Here is a 23,350-nt window from a genome sequence, read left to right on the forward strand (position 1 = left end):
CCGAGTGTGTATTTGAAGTTTTAGCTCAAAATACCCCACAGATAATTTTTTACAGCATGTTAAAGTTGTCCCTTTTTGAGGGTCATTAAAAATGCGTCGTTTCGTGTGTCCCTTTAAATGCAAATGAGCTGCTGCTCCTGGCACAGAGGGCGGAGTTTCAAGAGCTCCTGTGTGTTAGCAGCTCCAATTACATTTACATTTATTCATTTAGCTGACGCTTTTATACAAAGCGACTTACAATTGCTATATATGTCAGAGGTCGCACGCCTCTGGAGCAACTAGGGATTAAGTGTCTTGCTCAGGGACACATTGGTGTCTCACAGTGGATTCGAACCCGGGTCTCTCACACCAAAGGCATGTGTCTTATCCATTGCGCCACACCAACACACACATAGACAAGCACTTTTCTGCATTTTATGTATAAACTGGAGTCGGACAATAAGAGAATCAAGAAGTGACATGTAGAATGCAACAGGATGTTTCTGAATGGTTAGTTGAAGTATTTATGTTGCTGATGTGGAGTTAACTATCTTCAAGTCTTTGGCGCCACACCAATTACCTCACATAGACAAGCACTTTTCTGCATTTTATGTATAAACTGGAGTCGGACAATAAGAGAATCAAGAAGTGACATGTAGAATGCAACAGGATGTTTCTGAATGGTTAGTTGAAGAATTTATGTTGCTGATGTGGAGTTAACTATCTTCAAGTCTTTGATTAGCATATTCTGTCATGATAATCTATAAATCGCTCGTGTGGGAACTGTTGTAAGATGCCTAAAGAATGACATGCTATTGCATTTGTGTTACGTACTGTGTTGCATGTGAAAAGACGAATGCGACAGCTTTAGCAGACTCACAACTCTTCCTCTTCTCAACATGGACTGCATGTTCCCAGGGGCGGGGTTTATGTAAATTTTAGGGTTAGTGATGTCACTAACCCGGGAGGAATGTCGTGTAGTCCCTACCAGCCGTTTGTTGTAGTCCTTAAAAAACAATTTCTTTAAAAGCAAATATCCTCCTTTGAACTTTGCAGATGTTGTTTATGCTCAAACAGCAACATTACACACTAAAGTTAGAAAAGTGAAATCATAATCAACCACCCATTTAAGATTTCTCGCTGACTTTGGACGTATTTTTCCACGAAAACCATTCCTTCAGGTCTAAAATATAAACATTTATAATATTACCATAGTGAATCAGGGTAAGACAACACGTTTTGGAATAAAATTGATGTATTGACTCGTTTGAACAATTTTGTCCAAAAAGAGTTACTGAGTGTAGGCTACCTTTAAATACCAGTGCTTGCAAAATAGTGTAAATTGAGTTAGAAATGTTGTCAACCCAAATATTGATGGATAAATGAAGACACAATGTGCCGTGTTTGCAGTCTAAAGATGGATTTAGAACGACTGATAACTGACTGATATTCTGCATAAAAATATTATGACTTTGCTGTGGGGTTTTTAGGCAGATTTGATACTTTTAAACTATAACATTAAATTTCTTAAATATAACAAAATAAATACACTTTAGGGTTTAAGACTACAAGATGAGCCCAAACGGCATTTTCTTTTATTTAACAAATCAGCAGCTCAATAAGCAATCTTCTTTTATTTAACAAATCAACATAGAAATATTGCATTGACTTAAGTAAACATGATCATTCTTAAATCCATAAATTTGTAGAAATACATAGTTTGAGTAACCTCTAGAATGATAAACTAAGGCAGGCATCCGATGCTAGACCAGAGTCCCTCAGAGACACATAATCTACTGAAATTTACAAAACAACCATGGGCAAAACACCACTAAGTCAACCCAAATATGAATAAGCATTTTATCCCCCCCCTCCCACATCCATTCATCATCATCATCATCATTCATTAAAGCCTATTTACAGTGAGTGGTACTTGCACAAGTGGACAGAGAATCGGGACGTTGTTCATCACTATATAAATGGTTAAGTTCATGCAAGTGCAACACTGACATCAATCAAATCTGAAAGGAAAGGTAATGCTAAAAAGACTTGAAAATGAGGAAGAGAACAGAAAGCATACACTATTAAGTATAGATTAAGGCAACAGATTCCTGATACTGATACTGTTTTAGTGTCATGGAATTAAAGCTGCGCTAATCATCATCAACTTTCCCAATCAAAATCACATAAACCTACTAACTTACTCAGTCAAAACAAACATGAACAAAAATGTAATGTTCACATTGTGCAAGAAACAAAAAAAAAGTAAATACACTTGGTATTTTACAACCTTCAGCACAGTGCAATTACAAAGAGTTTTACCATATAAAAAAAGCCCTTATAGTTCTATACATATGGCGTGGCTTTTTCTACTTTAGTTTGCAGGAAATAAAGCATTAGAGTCAACTAGTAGTTGATTAAAAAGGAAAGAGTTGTAACTCTAAAAATCTCCAAGATCCACATACCCAGTTACATGGGTAAAATACATATACTCAGGACGGAAGAAAGGCTCTAAGAAAATAGGTTTAGCATTAAAAAAAGGTTCTCTGTAATATAACTGTTCTCTGGTTTTCCACCACAGCGATCTAGAGGATTACAGTAATTCACCTCACAGAAGAACTGCTGGAGGAGACGCGGGCTCACAGCGCCTGTCTGTGGCTTCTAACAGCAACTGCAACACTTCAGAAACTGCTGGACGGCAAAGTGCAATTCAGCACGACTAAAGTGCCACAGGAACAGTAATAGATGGAAAGAAAGTCGATTTCCCAAATGATATCAACCCTCCAAGTTCAAAATCAATTAAGCATCTGGTGGAAAATAATGATCATGAATGTTTTGCTCCACTGAAAGCATGTCTGATATTAACAAACCTCAGTGTGGCGTAATAGTGCACATAAGTAGTGTTCCAGCCCACGGACTGCTCACCTTTACTCTATAGTTTTCATTCTTTCATTTCTTTTTTTTTTGCTGAGTTCTTCCAACTCAGTTTTGTTTCTATTTTGGATTTTATTTTAAAAGCACAGTCTTTTTCAGTATAAAATTCTGTACTGTGGAATTATTGCATAAACAATCTATTTGCATAAGCTTTCCTGGATTTTATTCACAGTTCATGTTTCTCTCCTGGCCTTTTTCTTCTGAACTTGCTTCGGTGGTTCCCAATTCTGATCAGATTTCTCTGTGGGAGCAAAAAATAAATAAAAATCAGCAAGATTATCATATGTTATTAATGTAATTATATAGCATCCAAAAGCCAAATCTGAAAATCTAGGACTTAAAGTTTTATTTATGTATTTTTTTTGTGGGGAGAAAAGTGTGGATAAATGACATACAAACAATATTCTGAAATTTGTGTGTATAAAAAAAGCATCAATACTGGTGTCAGGCTTTTGGACCTGTATGTGGTAAAATGCATTTACCTCACACATTATATTGATGGTAAAGAGGACTAATTACGCCCTTTTACAAAGTATTAATTTGTTTTTGGGGTCTAATAGAATGTTTTTATGCTTGAATGTAAAAAAACCCTCTTTTGACATATTTCACATTGTTGCAGGACCTCTCTTTTCAATCTGTCAGTAATGCTCGGTTTAGTTCCTGTCTCTATGAAGCCCCTCCTGCCGAAAAGGGCAATGTGCTCTGATTGGTCAGCTGGACCAGTGTGTTATGATTGGTCAATGCTTTGAACAACTCAACTAGGTCTCACCCCTTTTTTTCCAATATGCTTTGGAGAGAAATTATTTAATTATACATTAATTATGTTCCCGAAAGAAAACAAGGTTTTTCCGGGTGTGTTTACTGATATAGAGAATTCCCCCCCAATAGAGTGGACTTTGTGCTTTGTAAACAGGGACATCACATACTAAAAAAGCCTAATATGCCCTCTTTAAACAATCTCACTAGATTCACCATTTCATTTGTGATTTACTCACTTGAAGAAGACTGTGGAGGGATGTTTTGCTTGGATCCCTCATCCTTTGAAACATGAGGAGGATGAGGCTTGACAGTCACGCTCTTCTCTGCAGGAGCAGAACCTTCTTGAGTCACCTTGAAGAGGAACATACAATTTGGTCAGTCATGCAGAATTCACAAAGGGTTGACGTTTAAGTGTTCATGCGTCGATTCTCGGTTTTTTAAAACATTATTCTTACCTCAGCAGTTGAACCTTCTTCCTCTGGTCTCTTCTTTTTCTTTCGTCTCTTAGATTTTCCACCTCCTGCAGGATCTGCCTCGTCCTTGTCATCATTTGATTCCTGCAACCAGAACACACATTTAGAAAAATCTACTAAAAGTACATTTATAAAATTATAACTAGGAATGTGCCCATTTTCTACTACTTTGTTTCATGTTTTAAACCTTATATGATAATGATAGGCAGGCTATTATTTCTCTGTAAGATGGCAAGCATTCATGTATTCTTTTCAGATTTGCATTTGTATGCATAGTAAAAGTAGTTTTTGTGATTTTTAACCACTGAATATTTTCGTTCAATTTCCATGTTTTCTAATCAGCCATTTTATATAGAGTCCGACTCGTACATAAAGTTAAAGTGCGTAAAAACAACTTTTCTTTATTTAACATTCAGTATTATAATTAGAAGATATTTAATTATTTATTTATCGAGATCAGAATTAGATTTTAAACTGTCCTCCCAGTTAATTTTAGCTTCTGGTTAAATCCCCACCTACTTCCGGTTTTATCTAAATACAGATTGAAATAATTTAGAGATTTTTACAGATACATATCCAAACATTGGCTCCACTGCACACTCCAAATTATAACTGTTTTTTTTATACCACAAGTGGGTTGGAAACTGGAATCTCTTTCAAAGCAGGAGCATCAACTTTGGGCTCATAATTCCCCCATATCTCAGCTGGAGCGTTCCAGTCCGAGCTCGGGTCCACAGCGGAAAGACCATCTGAAATCATACGGAGACACAGGAAATGTTAATAGTCCTTTATGATATACACTATCATTTAGAAGTTTGGGGTCAATATGATTTTCTTTTTTTCAGCAAGGACACAGTGAATTCATCAAGCGTCAGTAAAGACTTTTTAAAATAAGATTTCTAATGCTGTTCTTTTGAACTTTCCATTAATCAAAGTATCTTGAAAAAATGTATCACAGCTTCCAGACAAATATTAGGCAGCACAACTGTTTTTAACATTAATAATAATCATAAATGTTTCTTGAGCACCAAATCAGCATATTAGAATGATTTCTGAAGGATCATGTGACACTGAAGATGTATTTTGGATCAAATAAATGCTGCCTTGGTGATTTTTTTTACAAAATGTTACTGACCACAAACCGACCTTTTGTATTAAAATGTAATCTAGAAAATACTGTCTCTCATTTCTGAGTCTAAATAAGTTTTGATCTTACTGGAGCTGGACCATTCATTGTCAGGGGTGGGTGGATTGTCCCATTTCCCAATTTCAATGTTTGATTTAGTCCGAGTCTCTCCACCTGTAAAACACATGGGAAAAGATGATTAATACTTGTAGTGTTTATTAGCATACAAGGACAAAATGATGTGCTCCTTACAAGAATGTCCTCAGTGAAAAAAGGTTACACATACCTGATGGGTTCAGTCTAAGCATTGTTAAGTTCACTGGGTTTGGTTCTGCCTTAATTTTTCCATCAAAACTAGTCCATGCCCCTGACAAATAATAAGACAGCATGTTTATCCACAGCGGCTGTAAGATTGAAAAATATTACTTGATAAACCAAATTTTTGCCAAATATAAAGTACTGTGATAAAGGTGTTGTTACTATGCTAAACATCTTAATATAAAATTAAGTAAAGTGTAATAACCCAAAGGTTTGAATTCATTGGAACTACCATCTAATCATTTACTACACATAAGAACAAACTCCAAGCTCTGTCACAATTATCTGAAAGCTAAAAACCCTCAAATGCAGCCGTAACTGTTATAAACTCAAGGCAGGGTCATAAACAACTGTGATCTATTACCTTCTGGCTCTAGTTTCCAGGTGGCGTTATCACGGTTCTTTTGCCCAAGGGTCTTTCTCCCAGTAGACCACTTCTCGTTGTTTAAAGCGCTTGGTTGCGTTGACTTCACAGGCTCCTCCATCAATCCTCCACCGTTAACAGAGTTCACATCATTACAGTTAGACGTCACTAAAGAAAAAGGTGATATTTGTAAGGTATATTCTGAGTGACACCGTTCAAAGTTTAGGGTTGCTAAAATGTTTTTGAAAAAAAAGTCTCGTGTTGACAAATTATGCATTTGTTTGATCAAAAATACAGTAACAACCGTAATGTTTTGAAATATTACTACTTAAATGAAATGAATAATTGAATCGTTTTCTTTTTTAATATATTTGGAAATGTAATGTATTCCTGAGATGGCAAAGCTGAATTTGAAGTTTTCAGAGTTTCCTTTAGATATCATTATGAAGATGATCTGGTACTCAAAACATTATGATTATCAATGTTGAAAACTGCTTATTTTTTGTGGAGACCATTATACTATTTTTTTTTTCATAATTCTTTGATGCCTAAAGTTCAAAAGAACAGCATTTATTTGAAATAGAAATCTTTAGTAACATTAACGTTGTTAATGACATTTTTAATCATTGCATAATTTCTGAATAAAAATGTACATGGAATCTTTGCCTTTTCAAAGTGTATAAAAATACATAACAGCAATTCTGGAAATTCTTTTAGCTGACAATAAAAGTCTATTATATTATCTTTAAATATTTTACCACATTTAAATCAATTTTTTCACTAAACTTAACACAGAAAAAGAGGAATGATCACAGATTTTATATTCTGTAAATTAAACGTTTTTGTTTTTTTACCTGGGGCTGTGATGACATCACCCTTCCCGGCCTTGGCACGTGATGACTCTATAATAAGTCAAAGAAAAAGATTTCTAATGACTAAAAATACTTTGCTTCTTAAAGGAAACTCCTGTGTATTAACATTTTCTTCAATGCCATCCGCACAGAAATGTGCCCAGTAAAATCTAAAAAAGGATTCAAAGAAAAGGCGTACCTTTGTTCTTCTTGGTGCCAGCTGTGGCTGTAACCACAGGTTGCTCCACTTTCTGGCTGGCATGATCTCCAGCTTCAGGGCTCCCAGAGCTGTCACCAGGGCCCTTCTCCTTTTTGCGCTGCTGACGTTTCTCTCGATTACTGACCTTGGTTTCCCAAGCACCTGCTAAACACAGTCATACTGAAAAAGGACCTTCTCAAAGCAGCTCATTTGAATTTATTTAAGCAAGATATTTTGCATTTCAACTTCTAAGTCTGATTACCAACAAACAATTTTCATACTGAAAAAGTGAAGTTGCCACTACAGTTTGGTTACCTAGTTTCATACCTTCATCAGGTTCCTTGCCATCGGTGGAGGAAACAGCTTTGGTTGGCTTCACCTCTGGTTTTGGTTTCTTTTTGTTTTTCTTGGTCTACATAGGAACCAAAAAACACCCATTTACAACTTCCTGACAAGTCAGAAAGCAAGAATCTTCTTATTCTCACACTTACTACAGATACAAAGTGCCATTTCAGACATATTAAGATATCTTAAAAAGCTTATTTGGTCTTGTAAAACCTATGCCTAAAGTTTGAGGCCTTGGGACAAAGTACATAGTTTCCCCTCTCGATGTACCCTACATTTGCTGTATCTGCATTATCAAATTACAGCCTGATGATACTGACACCCGACCTCTCTCAATCAGTGTTTACAGACTGAACCAAGGCTGATGCAAATGTTCAGAGCCCTCCTGAGCAAAAGAGCCAAACTTACTTTCAGAAATGGTCTATATAATTAGCTTTAATGTGCCCTTGAAGTGGAGTTAGAAATAACATTTACAAGTTCTGTGCACAAGAATGAACAAGCAAAGTCATATTTACAAGCTTTGGAAGGGGTGTACATTTGAAACACTGTGGAAGGAGTGAACTAATATAGATAATATCCAGGGCTTATAGGGATAATATCAGCTACTGTGGCTAGTAGTTTTCCAAATTTACTAGCCACTCAGTATTTCCACATCGATACCATAGGGAAAAACTACATATTTGTAATATTATCTCATAACTTGGAAGCAGGTATATATAGTTACACGCCACAACTGAAATCCACCCGCATTTTGCAGGTTGGTGGGTGTTACTGTCAAGCATATAACATATATATAATGTTTTGTATACATAGAGATCAGTGAGCAGAAGGCAAGTCTGTAGTGCAGGGAATGGGATTATATGAAATATTCACTTGATGTACCCCACAAGATTTTGAGGTTAACATTTCAATAATTTAACAGGACATTCATACGTTCACAAATTTCTTATGTCGGTTAATAATCAAATGAAATGTAGGTAAATAAAGTTCTCTCATCTCAAAGTTCTGCATAAACATTCACAAAAGATAAATCATTGCATAATTATGCTTAATGATGTTAGTACAAATGTTTTTCAAACTGTTTTGCTATTTCAGAGCAAACCACCCTTTTCTAAAGTAGCTGCCAAATAAATGCCTTGAATTCTACTACAGTTATTGTTACTACAAACATATAAACAACCGAATAGACTTCCTCTATGAAACCAGAATGAATACTAGGTGGAACAACCTTTGTATCAGCAGGTGTCTGTGCTGGAGCTGGTGCTGGTGCTGGTGAAGGAGGGGGTTTCTTCTTCTTCTCCTCGGTGACTTTGATTTCCTGCTGAGGTTCAGCCACCGTCTGTCCATTCGCCTGGGCCTTCTGCTGCGGGCACATGACAGTTACAAACCAACAAACTCCACATTTCCTTCCTCTATGAACTGACAGTTCTTGAAAACTTCCCTTAGGGTATGAATACTGTCACAATGTGCGTAAGCCTTACAAAAGGTGGTGTTTAGCAAAACCGAAAGTTATGAAAGCGCGAGTTAACCGGTCAGCTTTACAGTGCTACGTGGCTCTTACATCGCCTTCGTGTCTCTTGTAGCACGACACTCGTAATATAATAACAACACCTGATTTCTTCATTTAATCTTAAAGGGGACGATAAACAGTTTAGAATGAAATCATTTAGATAGGGAAAAGATTTCTACATCAACAGCGGTTTCTAACAGGTTTTGACAGGTTAGCACGTTAGCAGCTACTCGTGCTAATCTCTAACAAGTTGCATATGATTTATAGGACTGCATCTCACAACCTTAACAAGCAGCCAATCTATCTTAAATTCGGGTGTCACATATGTGTCCAAAAGAGGTGTCTAGGAAGGCAGTTGTCTTTGTTTTGAAATAACAGCCATTACTAGGAAATCACGATCACAGGCCGCTTAACGTTACCTTATCGGATGCTTTCTTTTTGTTCTTCTTCTTCGGTTCGCTCGGCTCGGTCTTCACAGTCTTCGGTGGCAGGGCGGTCTTGACCGGGATCTCGGCGACGGTGCTGGGACTCACAGTAACAGGGACCGCTCGGCGCTTCCTCCGTCCACAGGCCGCGAGCACCACCAGCACAATCAGCCCGATAAGAGCCGTGCTCAGAATCAGCCACGACGGATACTTCTCCGGCTTTATCCCCAGATCAACCCCCAGCTCGGCTCGGAGGAAATCCAGGCCGGAGGACAGCAGCCCGCGGATACGGTCGGACACGTATTCGGCTCGCTGTGTGGCTAAAGTTCGCCAGTCCTGGTCCATTTTAAGCAAGCGGACAAGAACCGCACGAAGAGACGAATAATGAGCTCCTGCTGCTGGCAGCGGGAGAGAGTCAGTGAACGGCAGGAGGGAGTGGCTTTAGAATTGCTTGCTTTCTTACATGATAGTTGTGTCTCAATACCTATCGATCTGGCTACCTAGACAACACTTTTGGGCGTCATATGAGGGCGCTGCGTTGTTGGACTGGAAATCAAAGAGAAGGGAATCGAACGGAATGTAAATATTCTAGTTCCGATTCTGGTTTATCTGAACGAGTTATGTCATAGCTCAACTACTACTTTTGCGAAAAAAAAAATGTATTGCCAAATTATGAGATCATTTCCGATTTCAGCAGAAAAGATAACACAAAAATAAATACATAAAAGTGAAATAAATCTAATTCATAGATTCATAAATGGTTATGATTCATTAAAAAGTCAAACGATCGGGTGAGTCATTCATTCAGGAATCCGACTAAACAATCTCAAAAGTATATTCTGCGGAATCACTTTCAAGATACATTTACCGATTTACGGATCCGAAAGTCTTATTAAATTGTACAAATATCTTTGACTTACATGTCATTTTGTACAGTGTAATAGATTAATCAATTGCGAAATATTTAACCGGTTCTGAATAAGATCAGGTTCTCGGTTCTCTTAACCCTGAACAAGTGCGTTCAAAGTCCACTCAAGTTAAAGTTCACCCAATTTTGGGGGTAATTTCCTCATCCTCAAGTTGTTCCAAACCTGTATGAATTTCTTTATTCTGCTGGCCACAAAAGAAGATATTTTGAAGAATGTCAGTAACCAAAAAGTTGATGGACCCCATTGACTGCCATAGTATATCTTTTTTTTTTCTTCCATACTATGGAAGTCAATGTGGTCCATCAACTGTTTGGTCAAAATATCTTCTTTTGGGTTCAGCAGAATAATTAAATTCCAAAAGGGTTGGAACAACATGGGGGTGGGTGTAAATGATGACAAAATTTTCTTTTTTGGGTGAACTATCCCTTTAAGATGTCCAAAATGCTGTCTATGTAGGCAACTAGCTACAAAAAAAATCATGGTTTTAGTTCAATCAATTTGAACGCTCACTGTTGGGTTGAGAGAAAAAAAGCAATACCTTTAATCTAAAATCTTGATAAAAAAAAAAAATCTAAATACATGGCATACCAACCTATCTACAAAAGTGTCTCTCTGTGTTTTTCTATATTTTTACTTCTTTCTTTGTATTTCTATTTTGTTTTTTATTTTTCTTAGCTGTCTACAGTTTCTATTCGCACCCAGACAAATTTCTTGCAGCCGACATCTTATAAGCTAATTTGACAAACTTTTATTGTAATATAAACCTCAGAGTTTCAAGCTTTTCTCTGAAATGGAATATAATGGATGTTCACACTTGACATTATCAACCCAAGGTCATTTTCAGCCCTTGTTAATGTAATTGTTCATTTGAATGCCCTTGTGTCATGGGGTTATCATCTTCCATGTTACACAAGAATCAATATGTTTTAATCTAAAACATCTTTGAAATTCTAAAAGATTTACAAAATATTTGTTTTTGTTTCTGCTTATGAGAACCCATAATTTGTTTTCTGCCTGTCTGTGTACCATGGAGTCCATCATTTTCATAAAAATAAAAACCTAAATAAAACAAAACTTGAAAAGTCAACTGTTCATTTTTCATTTTCAGCTTGGACTTAAAAACAAACAAAAAGTCGTCAATTGGCGACTTTTTTTTTCTGTAGAAAGTAATAAAACACTGTCCAATAAATAAATACAATTTCTTCTAGTTCATCGTTAGAAATCTGCATCAAGAGTGAATTCACAGTCCATCATGTTTGACATCACCCCAAGTCGCTGGTATTCGCCAACTCGCTTCTCGAAGAAATTTGTTTTTCCCTCCAATGAGATTGACTCCATGAAGTCGAAGGGGTTTTCTGAACGGTAAACCTTTTGAGACATAAATTATAAAGCACAGTTATATAAATATAAAGATGATCAGACAAAAATCATAAGACAATCTCGATAAAATACTGACTTTGGGCAATCCTAAGTCTGTTAGCAATCGGTCAGCCACAAACTCAATGTACTGCTTCATGAGAGAGCAGTTCATCCCGATCAAATTGACGGGTAAGGCTTCTGTGAGAAACTCCTTCAGGAAAGACAAGTAAAATTACATTCATGCCTGAAATAATGCATTCCACGTTACTAGAGCACAGCAATGTGAACTTACCTGTTCAATGCTCACAGCTTTTTTGATGATGTCATTCACTCTGTCAGCAGAAGGTTTTTTCACCAAGTAGCTGTACATTAGACAGGCGAAGTTACAGTGCAGGCCCTGTGAAGGTTCAGAATAAACAACAATAGCCTTGATTAGTTTTTCTCCGTTATCTCCACTATATTTGTATCATTGACCCAGATAACATACTTTGATCAAACCATGATCTAATTATCTTAAAGCCTCTACTGATAACATTATCATATTTTTTGTTTTAACCTCATCTCTGCTGATGAGTTCATTGGAGTAGGTGAGTCCGGGCATCAGGCCTCTTTTCTTCAACCAGTAGATGGCAGCAAATGATCCAGAGAAGAAGATGCCTTCCACCGCAGCAAAAGCTATTAATCGCTCTCCTAAGAATAAATGAATAAACAAAAGCTGCCGTTGATCAAGTCTAATAATAATAATACATTTTGTACTCTTATTTTAGGAAAAATGAAATTTTCCTACGCACCAAAAGTTGAGTTTGTGTCAGAGATCCACTTTAAGGCCCAGTCTGCTTTCCGCCTTACAAGAGGCATGGTCTGAATTGCATTAAACAAATAGTCCCTTTAAGAAGAAGAGATTTGGATTTAGAGAGGATCCTTACATTGTATTAAAATAGCATTTTGTACTGATTTGGGGGGGTCTAATATTACATAATTTGATGATGCTGAGTTAAAAAAACTTTTCAGCTGAAGACTTTTCAGCTTTAATGCACTTATCATAATAACAAAAGCAGTCAAATGTCAAAAGTTTCATATAATTCAGCCTATTATTCAACTTACAATATGCAAAGGACTGGAAAAATATGCTCAAATACTCTTTTTAGCTTTTTTCACGAAATCTGTAATTTTCTATATTTCTGGCTCATGTTTGCATCTTCTTCAGTCATTGGCCATAATTCTAAGCTTGAAATCAGGATTAGGCATAAAATACATGTGAAAATTATCTGAGAATTCAGAGGAAGGTAGGAATCATGCTGCTGAACACAAAAAAAAGATATTTTGAAGAATGTTGGTTAATCAAACCCCATTGACTTCCATAATGTTTTGTTTTCCTACTATTGAAGTCAATGGGGTACATTAACTGTTTGGTTGCTGAAATTCTTCAAAATATCTTCTTTTATGTTCAGCAGAAGAAAGAAATTCATACAGGTTTGAAACAACTTGAGGGTGAGTAAATGATGACAGAATTTTCATTTTTGGGTGAACTATCCCTTTAAGACGTGTTTTTGAGGCTTATAAACCACATAAGGAATATTTCCGCAAAAACTGCTTAACTGAATCTTGCACCTGTCACCTGTGCGAATGCACATTAAAAGCAGTAACTGACATTGTTAAAAGCAGAAAAGTACACTTCATTTTCATCTCACCTCTCTTTCAGATCCCTTATGTAAGTGTTGATGAGCATGCTGTACATTTCGGAGTGCACATTCTCGATGAGGATCTGAAACCCGTAGAACGATCGAGCCTCCGGGAGCTGCACCTCTTGACTGAACCTCTGCACCTGTGAGAAATAAAGACATTATGTTTATTGGAAACATCTTGTTCGACTGATCTATTTCATTACATTTTATATTGGTTTCCGTCATCTTAATGCGGGTTAGAAGGAGATGCACTTGCCAGGTTCTCGTTGACTATCCCATCACTTGCTGCAAAGAAAGCCAGTATATGGGATATGAAGTGTTTCTCTTCAGGCTTCAGGCTGTCCCAGTGAACCAAGTCCTTTGATAAATCCACCTATACAAACCCATTCAAACATTTAGTGGTTTCACATTCAGCAGTGACAAGTGAAAATACTCATTTTAATTAAAAGAACAGATCACCAAAACTAATAATTCATTATAATGTAAATTCTTACATTAATGCACAGGTTTGAAAAAAAAAGTTTTATTATTAAATAAAGAGTTAATTCCTCTGTGTCGTTATTGTTTAAGTTGTGGTGCGGACTTTCCTATTCTTAAAGAATAAGAAGGATTATTAAAATTGTATAGTTATTACGGTGTCATGACAAATCGGGTTTATTATGACATTAAGCACAAACAAACGATATTAATTTAGCTTACTATACAGTGCATAATAAAACAAATTGAACATAACATCACTTGATAAACTGTTATTTATTAATTATAACCTAATATTAATAGCCTATGAAGTGAATAATTGAACATCATTACATTCTTTTTATAACTGAAATACTTAACACTTAAATTAACAGTAATTTCATTAAAGATGATTGTGAATAAAATGTAGGGTATTGCGCGTATAAACTTAACTATCTGGCTAATCGGATATCTGTATGCTATGCTAGTACATAAGCTAAATAATACAGACATTAATTGTCATTATAACGTAGTTCAACTTCAAACAGCATTTATCATAACATGGTTTTGTATTATAAAAAGGAATTGTGATCAGGCGCTAAATATAGTTATTAAAAGTAATTTGAGCAAATGGGAATGCTTGGGGTCCTAACAGAGACCCGATTTGTCACGACAACGGTCCATTAGCAAACATGCACTGCAGTTATGTCTTTTGCTGTTTTAAATGCTCGAGCTCTTAAAATTTGGGTGGATTCTTATTGGCTGTTGATGTTTTTATTGTTCATCAGCTGTAAGAATTTTCCGTTAACCGGATGTTATCATTATAGTTGTGATGTGGACTTCCATATTCTCACAGAATTTGAACAATTATTAAAAATGTATAGTTATCATAGAATAGGCCTTAAAATTAAATAATTTAGTATTTTTATTTTTGGGTGTACTATACCTTTAATAACACCAGGTGCTTTGGTGATCGCACATTCTTGGATTTATATCACAAGCCAAAATTATAATCTTAATATTAAATTGATCATTCAAAAATAACATTCACCTCCTCAACTGTCCAGAATGAAGCTTGAGCTTGTTTGTACATTTTCCAGATGTCTGGATATTGAATGGGGAAAATGACAAATCGTTTGGGGTTCTCTCTGAGGAGGGGCTCGTCTTCAATACTGCTTGGGTCAACATCCTTGTGACCATTCTGCAAGAGAAACATGACTGTTAAAAGCGGATTTAACTTATTCACTGCACTGCAGTCTTATTACATCGGCTATTCTATTCGTTATTAAAGCGCAAAGAGAACAGATAAACAGAGCTGTCACTGACTGAGTAATGTGGGGCGGACTGATGACGAATCTGCTTAGGTAAAATTTAAATGGACATTTTCATTCACGTGTGATTTAAATAATTAATAATAACATTACAATTCTCAACTATATTTACATTTTAACATATCAAAATAAATATTCAAATAATCTCTATATAATTCACTTTATTCATAACTTAAAGTTACCACTTTTTCAAATCGCTTACGCGATTCGCAACATAACACCCTTTTTACTGAATCTGTCATTATGTCACACACTACTTTCGAAATTGTATTACTATTAACGCTTATTTATTGATTTATTATTATTAAATATCGCTTTATTTAGCGTTAAGGTCACCTTTTCCGTTGCACGAGGCTCTTTGTTATGAAACATAGACTGTAAAAGGTTATGAAAGCCTACAGCCGCACGCATATTCAGGCAGGCAGATTCAACATTTATTCAAAGGCCGTAAAATCGTCCTTAAATGCTGCATAATAATTGTATTATTACCTGATATTCCGTAATGTCCGCCGGAGTGTTGCTTTTACTGGAGTTCATGATTATAATCGTCTTTGGTCAGCAGCGATGAAGCTGCGATCTCTCTACGTCGACTGTCATTGAAAACGACTAGCTGAAGCAAGAACAACACGCTTATCGCTCCTCCTCCTCCAATCCACAGTTCCCCTGTATAGAAATTAACCCTTTCGATTCTTCAGTAAAGGTAAAATTACTGTAAAATAAAACCACCCGTCAGCTAGTTCAATGAAAAAATTATAATAATATTGGTGCCTTGTGTAATGCAGTTTAATTAATTCACACAGGATTTTAAAATTGAGACAAAAATTACTCGATAGTATTTGCTCAGAAATGTATTAAATTAATATTTTAATCACTTTTACAAGCACAATTTTACAGTCAAAAACAGGCAATGGTCCATTAGTGCCTTAGACAAAAGTATATTTCATTACTAAGGGGTGTGATTTTATAAAACCATGAGCTGTTATAATCAAACTTGGACACCATGCTAGACACACGAGGTATAACATGAATTTAAAATATACACCATTTGACTTTTCAATTTTAGACTGAGAACTAGTGCCTTGCAGTATTTAATCTGATTGTGGTGAAACTTGTATTTTAGCTGTAACTTGAGGTAAATGTCATCTCCAAGCAGGTTATCAGCAGAGTCATAACGGCACGCCGTTTTTCTAGTTTTAAAAAATATACAATAGGGAAAACATGAGACCAATTTACATCTGCCTTCTACTAACAACCTGGCAGAAGGTTCAAAATCTTTTGAAGGGACACTGCAAATGATAGCACACTCTACCATAGAGCACTATGTAATATATATAACAACCTTTGGAAATACTGTCACGTGACGCACCACATGTAATTAGGAAATCATAATTTGGCATGAGGAGCGAAGAGAAGTTCCCTACTTCTATAAAACCATGGAAAACAAAAAAGAGAGAACAAGGACAGATGAACACTTGTTCACACACTGAGGGTCATGGCCTATTTGTGCAGAATCTAAAATCTATCATGATTTGAAACAAATGCATCTTGTACAGACAACTCATTTACAAGACTGTCAGTAGATCATCTATATCAATATATGTATACATAATAAAAATTAAATTAGTTGAACACTTATGTAAACGGTGTTTAAGAAACCCAGGATTTGGGTGCCATCTCCACAGTCATCCATTTTGTTGCATATGTTATCTTATATGGGTTTTCTGTCATTTTTGAGCAAAAGGGAAAGTGAGCCTGTTGTAATTGTGAGAAACTGAGGTAACAATGTCAATCAATTAGTTTTTGACCAATAACATCAAGTCGAATAGAATTTTTCCACCCATGGAATGTTGACTTTGCAAGCATGCCCAGAGGTTAGTGGACAGAGTTTGGCTCCGTTACAAGCCATACTGGACCAAAGAGAGGTTTTTCATGGTGTCATCAAGAGAAATTCCAGCCTCTTGCATCTCAAACCTGGAGGAAAGAGGAAAAAACTGCATTATATTCACTTTAAAATCACTCCTTAGAATGGGTGAAATGAAAAAGGGATGACAAAAACAGTCTGCAAAAAGCACAAAAGGTCAAATGAAATGTGATCATAATCACCAGTCATCTGTGGAGATGGTGTAATACACAGGTGGCTGGTCCGTGTCACTGAGGGTTGCTGGGCCCTCCTGACCGCTTGTCCCCATGTTGCTGAAAATGAGCCAGTCCCCAACAGCGAGCTCAGGGAGCAGGCAATGCTCCACCACCTGGTCCAGTGGGTCACACGATGGACCCCACAGGCTGCTGGAGAACACAGGCTCATCAAGGGTGAGCGACATCTGAAATACACAAAACATCCGGTTTAAAAACCGCAGGTAACTGGTACAAATATTGTTCATGTGTTCTGGTGCATGCATGTTTTTTACCTTGTGGACAGAGGGTGTGGCGATGATATTTCCAAACAACTTCCCAACAAAAGTTCCATAAACACCATCATTCATGTAATACACAAATTCTGGTTCGTCGTTTGGGGTCAGCTCATCTGAAAGGGCAAAAGACACTGAGCATTAGGGCTGCACAATTAATCGAATTTCTAATCGCGATTACGATTATGGATGCCACGATTACGTAATCGTTCAAAGCCGCGATTACAAAAAAAAGAAAAAAAAGCCGCTTACATTATTCTGCATGGTGTGTTTAGAGCATGTTACGCTGTGAGAGGCGAATTACGACTACTTCAGACAACCCGGCACAATAGGAACTACCAGAGACGTAAGTGTACACTGAAATAAAAAGTCTCTCACCTCAGAAAAACTGACTTTCCTATCTTCTCAGCCGCTATACTGCAGTAGCGCGCACTCTTCAATTGCACGCGCAAATGCGGCGGAGCGCGCTCGCCGCGCTGTATATCGCTTCACTAAAAAAAGCGCAAAATAAACAAACATGCAACGTTGTTACGTTTTAAATTAGAAAAAAAAACCGCGTTGTCCAGATTCAGTATCTGCGGTCAGATGAGATGTTGTCAGGCTATATGTCAGTGTCATTATTCTATCGTTATTTTCATAACTTGTTACTAAAAAAACTCTCACCTCAGAAAAACGAAATTTCATGTCCTGTCATCGTCATACTGTGCTCGTAGCGTGCACTCTTTAATTGCACGCGCAAATGCACCGGTGCGCACTGTATCACTTCACTAAAGCGCAAAAGAAATACGAGCATGCAACGTAGTAAATTAGTAGGCTAAGTAACGAAATAAAACTAAAATACCAATAAATCACGTTATTGGTACGTCATGTGTTTTGCATGCAGGTATGATGTTCATTCTATTTATCAGGAGCAGCTTCCATGTTTCTTTAACAGTTCTTGTAATTGTGTATCACCATGGTAGCCTAACTGTTGTTTCCATAACCCCAAAATGCCACTTATTGGTTATTTTGTATATTTTTATATGACTGTGGTGGCTCACACCAAGATTGTATTAACAAAAACTAGTTTGGGACTGCTAATAGCTTAACCTCGTAGGCCCTACTGTTTATTTATCAGTATATTCTTAAAATTTATTTGTATGTTAAGTAAAGGGGGACAGTACTTGTGTGTGTCAACAATTTTTAAGACAATTTGTAAACAAATGTATTATAATAGGCCTATATAATTCCTAAAAAGGTGGGTCGCAGCTTGATGACCATGGGGAAATGTGGGTCCCATGGCCAAACTATTCAAAACATCATTCAATGTAAATTGTGATAATCGTAATTAATAATCGCAATTTCAATTTCAAGGGTATAATCGACAATTAAGATTTTTGTCATAATCGTGCAGCCCTACTGAGCATATAAGATAAGGCAGATGTATATTGTGGCATACGCATCAAATATGATGAGGCTCACCATGTGTGCTGCTAAGGAGATCCCGGCATGCCGCTTTTTTGCCAATAACATTGACAGCCAGGGTGAAGGAAGAAAACACAAAGAAATTCCCTGGTTCAGCAATGACGCTCACTCCAGACGCTGAGGGGAAATAGGCTTCCAGCAGGGGTCTGACAACAGAATGTACCTAATCAAACAGACATAAATGAAGAGCTTAGAGTAACATCTACGCTGGATGAAATTAAAAAAAATTAAACTATGAGATGCATGCTGTACCTGTTGCAACTGAAACTCAGAACCACTGAATCCTCCACCAATATCTAGGATGTTCATGTCAAAGCCTAATTCCTTCTGTAGAATCAAGGAAGACTCAGCACTCCAATAGATACATGAAATGAACTAATAAATCAAAATTTAAGTCTCTTAAAACTGACCCCCATGTCAAAGATGCAGCGGGCGTCTGACAGTGCATGGGTGTATGCTTGGGGATCTCTGCATGATGCTAGTACCTGGAACCTGCAAAAAATTTCCCATTTTATAAAAACTCTTAAAAAGCAAGTCAGTCATAGCAGATTCATGGTGATCAAATCCTTTCACTTACTTGACTCCAATCACATTTACACTCAACTCCTTGGCCATTTCTAGAAGGTGTCTACAGCCCTTCAGGGAGCAACCAATGGTCACACTCGCCTCTTCCACCTGTGCTTCAGTAGACACTTGAAGCAAAAGCCTGTTAAGACAAGAACGGTGCCACAGGAGAATTTCGTAAATATAAAAAAATATTACATGAAAAATAAAATTAGGGATCACATTACAGCATTTATTGTGTTTATATGCACAAAATGAAGAAGATCTCGGTTACATCAAAACCGTGACCGAGTCGTTCACACAGAATGCATTTTCTGCCCTGCTGTTTTATTGTTTTCTATGTAGACATGCACTAGACTAGACAGACATCTTTGACCGCTGCACTCTCGTCTTGCATTAGAGACGCACGTTTAAAACGCCATGATAAGTTTTAAAAAGTTCAAAAAAAAAAAAAAAAACATATTTCGAGACTTTGTGTTTCCCCCATTCTGCTCCATCTCATGTTTTTTTTAAACAAAAAGTGTGTGATCAACGCTGCGGTTCTTTATATCAAACAAAGCTAAATGCATAACTACAAGATGCTGTTCTGTTCATAATTGTTTATGCAATTTACAAAGTTATATTTGATTTATAAACATTAGTTTAAACTATGTTTTTTTTGTGTTTTTTTTACAGACAGTCATGTTATTTCATTGCTTTGAATAAACAATTTAATGAGATGCATTAATATTTTGCTCCTTTCACCCTCTTGTGGCCTCAGGAGACAAGCCAAAAGCTTTTTTTTTCCTAACTGAAATAATGCCTTTTATATTCGAATACAATTCTAACAATTCTATATAGTATTATTTTCAGCCATTTTGACAGCCCTAGTCTTCAGTGTCACATGACCCTTCAGAAATCATTATAATATGCTAATTTGGTGATCAAGAAACTTTTCTTATTATTATCAATGTTGAAATCAGTTGTCCTGGTTCATATTTTTGGAAATCACGATACATTTTTTTCAGGATTCTTCGATGAATAGAAAATTTTAAAGAACAGCATTTATTTAAAATATAAATCTTTTGTAACATTATAAATGTCTTTACGGTCACTTTTGATCAATGTAAGTATCCTTGCTGAATAAAGCATTATTTAAAATATTTTTTTACTGAGCCCAAACTTTTAAACTGTAGTGTACGTGTATAGGTTTTAAAGGACTTACTTGGCCTCAGGATGGGCACGGGCAATTTTGCGAAGGTCTGCCTCATTTTCACACACCAGATAGTTAATGCCGGTCTTGGCAGCGTGTTTAATGAGTGAGAGCTGCTTGCAAACTCCAGAGAGGAGTATGTTTTCAGGAGGGACATCATGATCCATCACCAATATGGTTTCAGCCTGAAAGCAATCAATACATTTCTATTAGATAATGTGCCTCAAAAATCCAATGAGATGTTTCAAAATATATGTTTTGAGCTCTTTCTAATATCTTCATGTAAGATAAAATGTAAATGTTACCTTATTTGCACAGACAAAACCAACACCAAGTGCAGACAGGACTTCAATGACTACAGGGCTGCTGTTACAACAGACCGGGTAGAAGGGTCGAACTAGGGGCATAGTGGTCTTCCACAGGACATGCTGTCGCATTAGGGCCCCAAGGTCGGCCACAACAAATGCATTTTTTTCAGCCTGAGGAACAAAATCGGATCAAACAATGAAAAAACACCAGTGTTTTATTTCTTAACTTAAACAGACATTCATCATGCAACTTGACAACCAATTTTCTGAACTCACCAGATTTTGTTCATAGACGTGGTTGTCGATAACATCTTCAAGGGTCGTTCCTCCCTCAAGTAGTTCTATAAAGTAGTTTGGTGCATCAACGAATCCTTTCATCTCAACCGTATTCCGCAAATCCGACAATCATAGAGAGTTTAATGAGCCGCTGGGGTATTCTGGGTATGCAACAAACTGTTTAAGGGAAAACAAATGGTTTTATAACAAAAACTTGCATAACATTCAAATAACCTTGCGCTTTCAGACTAAACTTGACGTCAAGGCGTACAATTACAACACCTACCCACATATTTCCAAACACAGTGTTTTATGAGCAAACTTTGAACAGGAAGTTGAAGTTCTTCATTAATCTAAATTTGGTTTCTACAACAGCAACAAGGCTAATAAGTACAACAAGCACGGATAACTAATCACATAGCTAGAGAAGGTATCACATGAGTCCATCTTTAGAGATGACGACAACACATAGGCTTTAAGAATGTGACCTACAGGCTACTTTTTTTATTCAGACCCAATCAAAATAAATCCCTGTGGCTTTGAAGCACAATGAAGTATTTGATGGTATTACCAATGGATTTGTGCAGTATGAATGGGGGGCAAAGGTGTTAAATATAATCTACCAATAGTGTTATGTAAAACCAAAAACAATCCACTACAGTTGAGTGCGTAAAGACACAGATTTTTATGTGCAATTAAATAAATAATGTTATTATATAATGGTCTATAACCAGTACTTCAGGAGCAGGGTGTAATATTTAGGTACTCACATGGACAAGGTGGGAGATGGTCCTCTCCCGCTATCAACTAGGATCCCAAGGCGGCTCAGCGTTGAAGTCGAACAGCTCGCGGTAGAGGGCCTCCCCTAGGCCTTCTGGGTAGCGCTTATACACTCGCAGAGAGAGTGGGGAGCCCTGTGGAGTCACAAAAACAGGTGTATAAATATTTGATTTACAAGAGCAGCTGATGGATAATATAAACTGTTATATATTAGAACCAAAAAAAAGTAGCTGGACAGGTTAGAACATTTCTGAAATAATTCTTCACAGATAAGCAACCAGTTTTCTAATACAGGTGTATTATAGATTTTCAGCATCACTTCATTTGTAGGCTATAACGCTTTTGTCAAGTCACTGCTTATTTACTGATGTACTTTGTACTTGACCTGGGTGATGTTACTCTGTGTTCTCATTTTTAAGCATTAAACAACACTGTCTTATCTTCATCTTCCCACATGGGATCAATAAATGAAGTAACTTGTTGAACATTTATCCGAGGTCATGGTGTTTGTTTCTTCATGTGGACACCGCCTTAACCTATAAAACCTACTGTATCATATATAATACATGACTTTCTAGGGCCATGATCAAAACTTTGCTGAAAAATCTGTTGTTTAATTGTTTCATATGGCCTTACTAATTGGTTAAGAAATAGGTTTTAACTTGTTCAACTTTAAGTATAATAAATACTAATCCGCTAAGGCGTAGAAAGTTGTGGTGATATAGTGTTATTATGGTATAATAAACATTGTGTATTCTGGGCATGAGGTAATGTTATACCAATACAAGAGTTTCTGGAGGAAAACAAAATGTTAACTCACATAAATTATGCAAGTATAATATATGTTGTGACCATATGTATGAATGTCATATCTGAAATTATTTAGAACAATGTAAACGAATCTATATTTTAATGTCTAACGCTCTCGTCATTCAATAACCTGACATGACATGTCGTAAGCACCTGGGTTTGGTCCACTGAACAGCTCACTAACTATTTACCCAAATACACCCGACCTCCTCCGACAACTAATTATTTATACCAATAAACGCGTGTAATCCTTATAAAATGTGAGATTTAAATCCATGTCTCGTTGTCCTTCATGGAGCACTGCCATTGCCCGTATAACAAGCACAACTACAGCCAACCGCCATGTTGTGTCACGGCTCCTCACAGCAAACGGCGAATTTTTTTCCGGGACGAAGCCTAAAAACAACAACAAACGCTGTACTTACGTGAGATAACGGCCTGAAAGATTTGGAAAATCGTCTTCTCTTTTTCGGCGGAATTTTTAAAGAGTGGTGGGGACACAAAT

General features: G+C 36.7%; 3 protein-coding genes across 8 annotated transcripts; all 3 read right to left on the reverse strand.

Annotated features, from left to right (window-relative positions):
* Positions 1-1,545: 1,545 nt before the first annotated feature.
* On the reverse strand, positions 1,546-9,792 carry LOC309491937 (protein LYRIC-like). Of its 6 annotated transcripts, none has more exons than XM_082190967.1 (12): positions 9,278-9,792; positions 8,577-8,708; positions 7,319-7,415; positions 7,004-7,168; positions 6,808-6,855; positions 5,954-6,121; positions 5,558-5,638; positions 5,362-5,445; positions 4,773-4,894; positions 4,128-4,229; positions 3,909-4,023; positions 1,546-3,154 (listed from the first exon to the last, which is right to left on the reverse strand). In XM_082190967.1, the coding sequence occupies exons 1-12, from the start codon at positions 9,626-9,628 to the stop codon at positions 3,087-3,089; spliced, it is 1,533 nt and encodes a 510-aa protein (XP_082047093.1). In that variant the 5' UTR covers positions 9,629-9,792; the 3' UTR covers positions 1,546-3,086. The 6 variants fall into 6 exon arrangements, with proteins under 6 accessions (XP_082047093.1, XP_082047092.1, XP_082047091.1 ...); XM_082190966.1 differs by having other exon boundaries at positions 7,004-7,165; positions 8,577-8,711; XM_082190965.1 differs by having other exon boundaries at positions 8,577-8,711.
* A 1,145-nt stretch (positions 9,793-10,937) lies between these two features.
* On the reverse strand, positions 10,938-15,764 carry LOC309491939 (ribonucleoside-diphosphate reductase subunit M2 B-like). The gene is made up of 9 exons (XM_082190972.1): positions 15,533-15,764; positions 14,764-14,913; positions 13,513-13,629; positions 13,263-13,396; positions 12,363-12,457; positions 12,128-12,261; positions 11,864-11,968; positions 11,669-11,782; positions 10,938-11,580 (listed from the first exon to the last, which is right to left on the reverse strand). Exons 1-9 carry the CDS (start codon positions 15,578-15,580, stop codon positions 11,428-11,430), a joined length of 1,050 nt encoding a protein of 349 aa, XP_082047098.1. The 5' UTR covers positions 15,581-15,764; the 3' UTR covers positions 10,938-11,427.
* Positions 15,765-15,890: 126 nt separating this feature from the next.
* On the reverse strand, positions 15,891-23,350 carry LOC309491938 (antizyme inhibitor 1-like). Its single transcript, XM_082190971.1, has 12 exons — positions 23,271-23,350; positions 22,026-22,169; positions 21,256-21,432; positions 20,977-21,150; positions 20,684-20,856; positions 19,493-19,621; positions 19,326-19,407; positions 19,168-19,242; positions 18,913-19,078; positions 17,452-17,567; positions 17,147-17,364; positions 15,891-17,014 (listed from the first exon to the last, which is right to left on the reverse strand). Exons 3-12 carry the CDS (start codon positions 21,355-21,357, stop codon positions 16,939-16,941), a joined length of 1,311 nt encoding a protein of 436 aa, XP_082047097.1. The 5' UTR covers positions 21,358-21,432; positions 22,026-22,169; positions 23,271-23,350; the 3' UTR covers positions 15,891-16,938.

This window comes from Leuciscus leuciscus (assembly GCF_965113295.1).
Source record: "Leuciscus leuciscus genome assembly, contig: HAP1_SCAFFOLD_739, whole genome shotgun sequence".
In the NCBI taxonomy this organism is placed as follows: domain Eukaryota; kingdom Metazoa; phylum Chordata; class Actinopteri; order Cypriniformes; family Leuciscidae; genus Leuciscus; species Leuciscus leuciscus.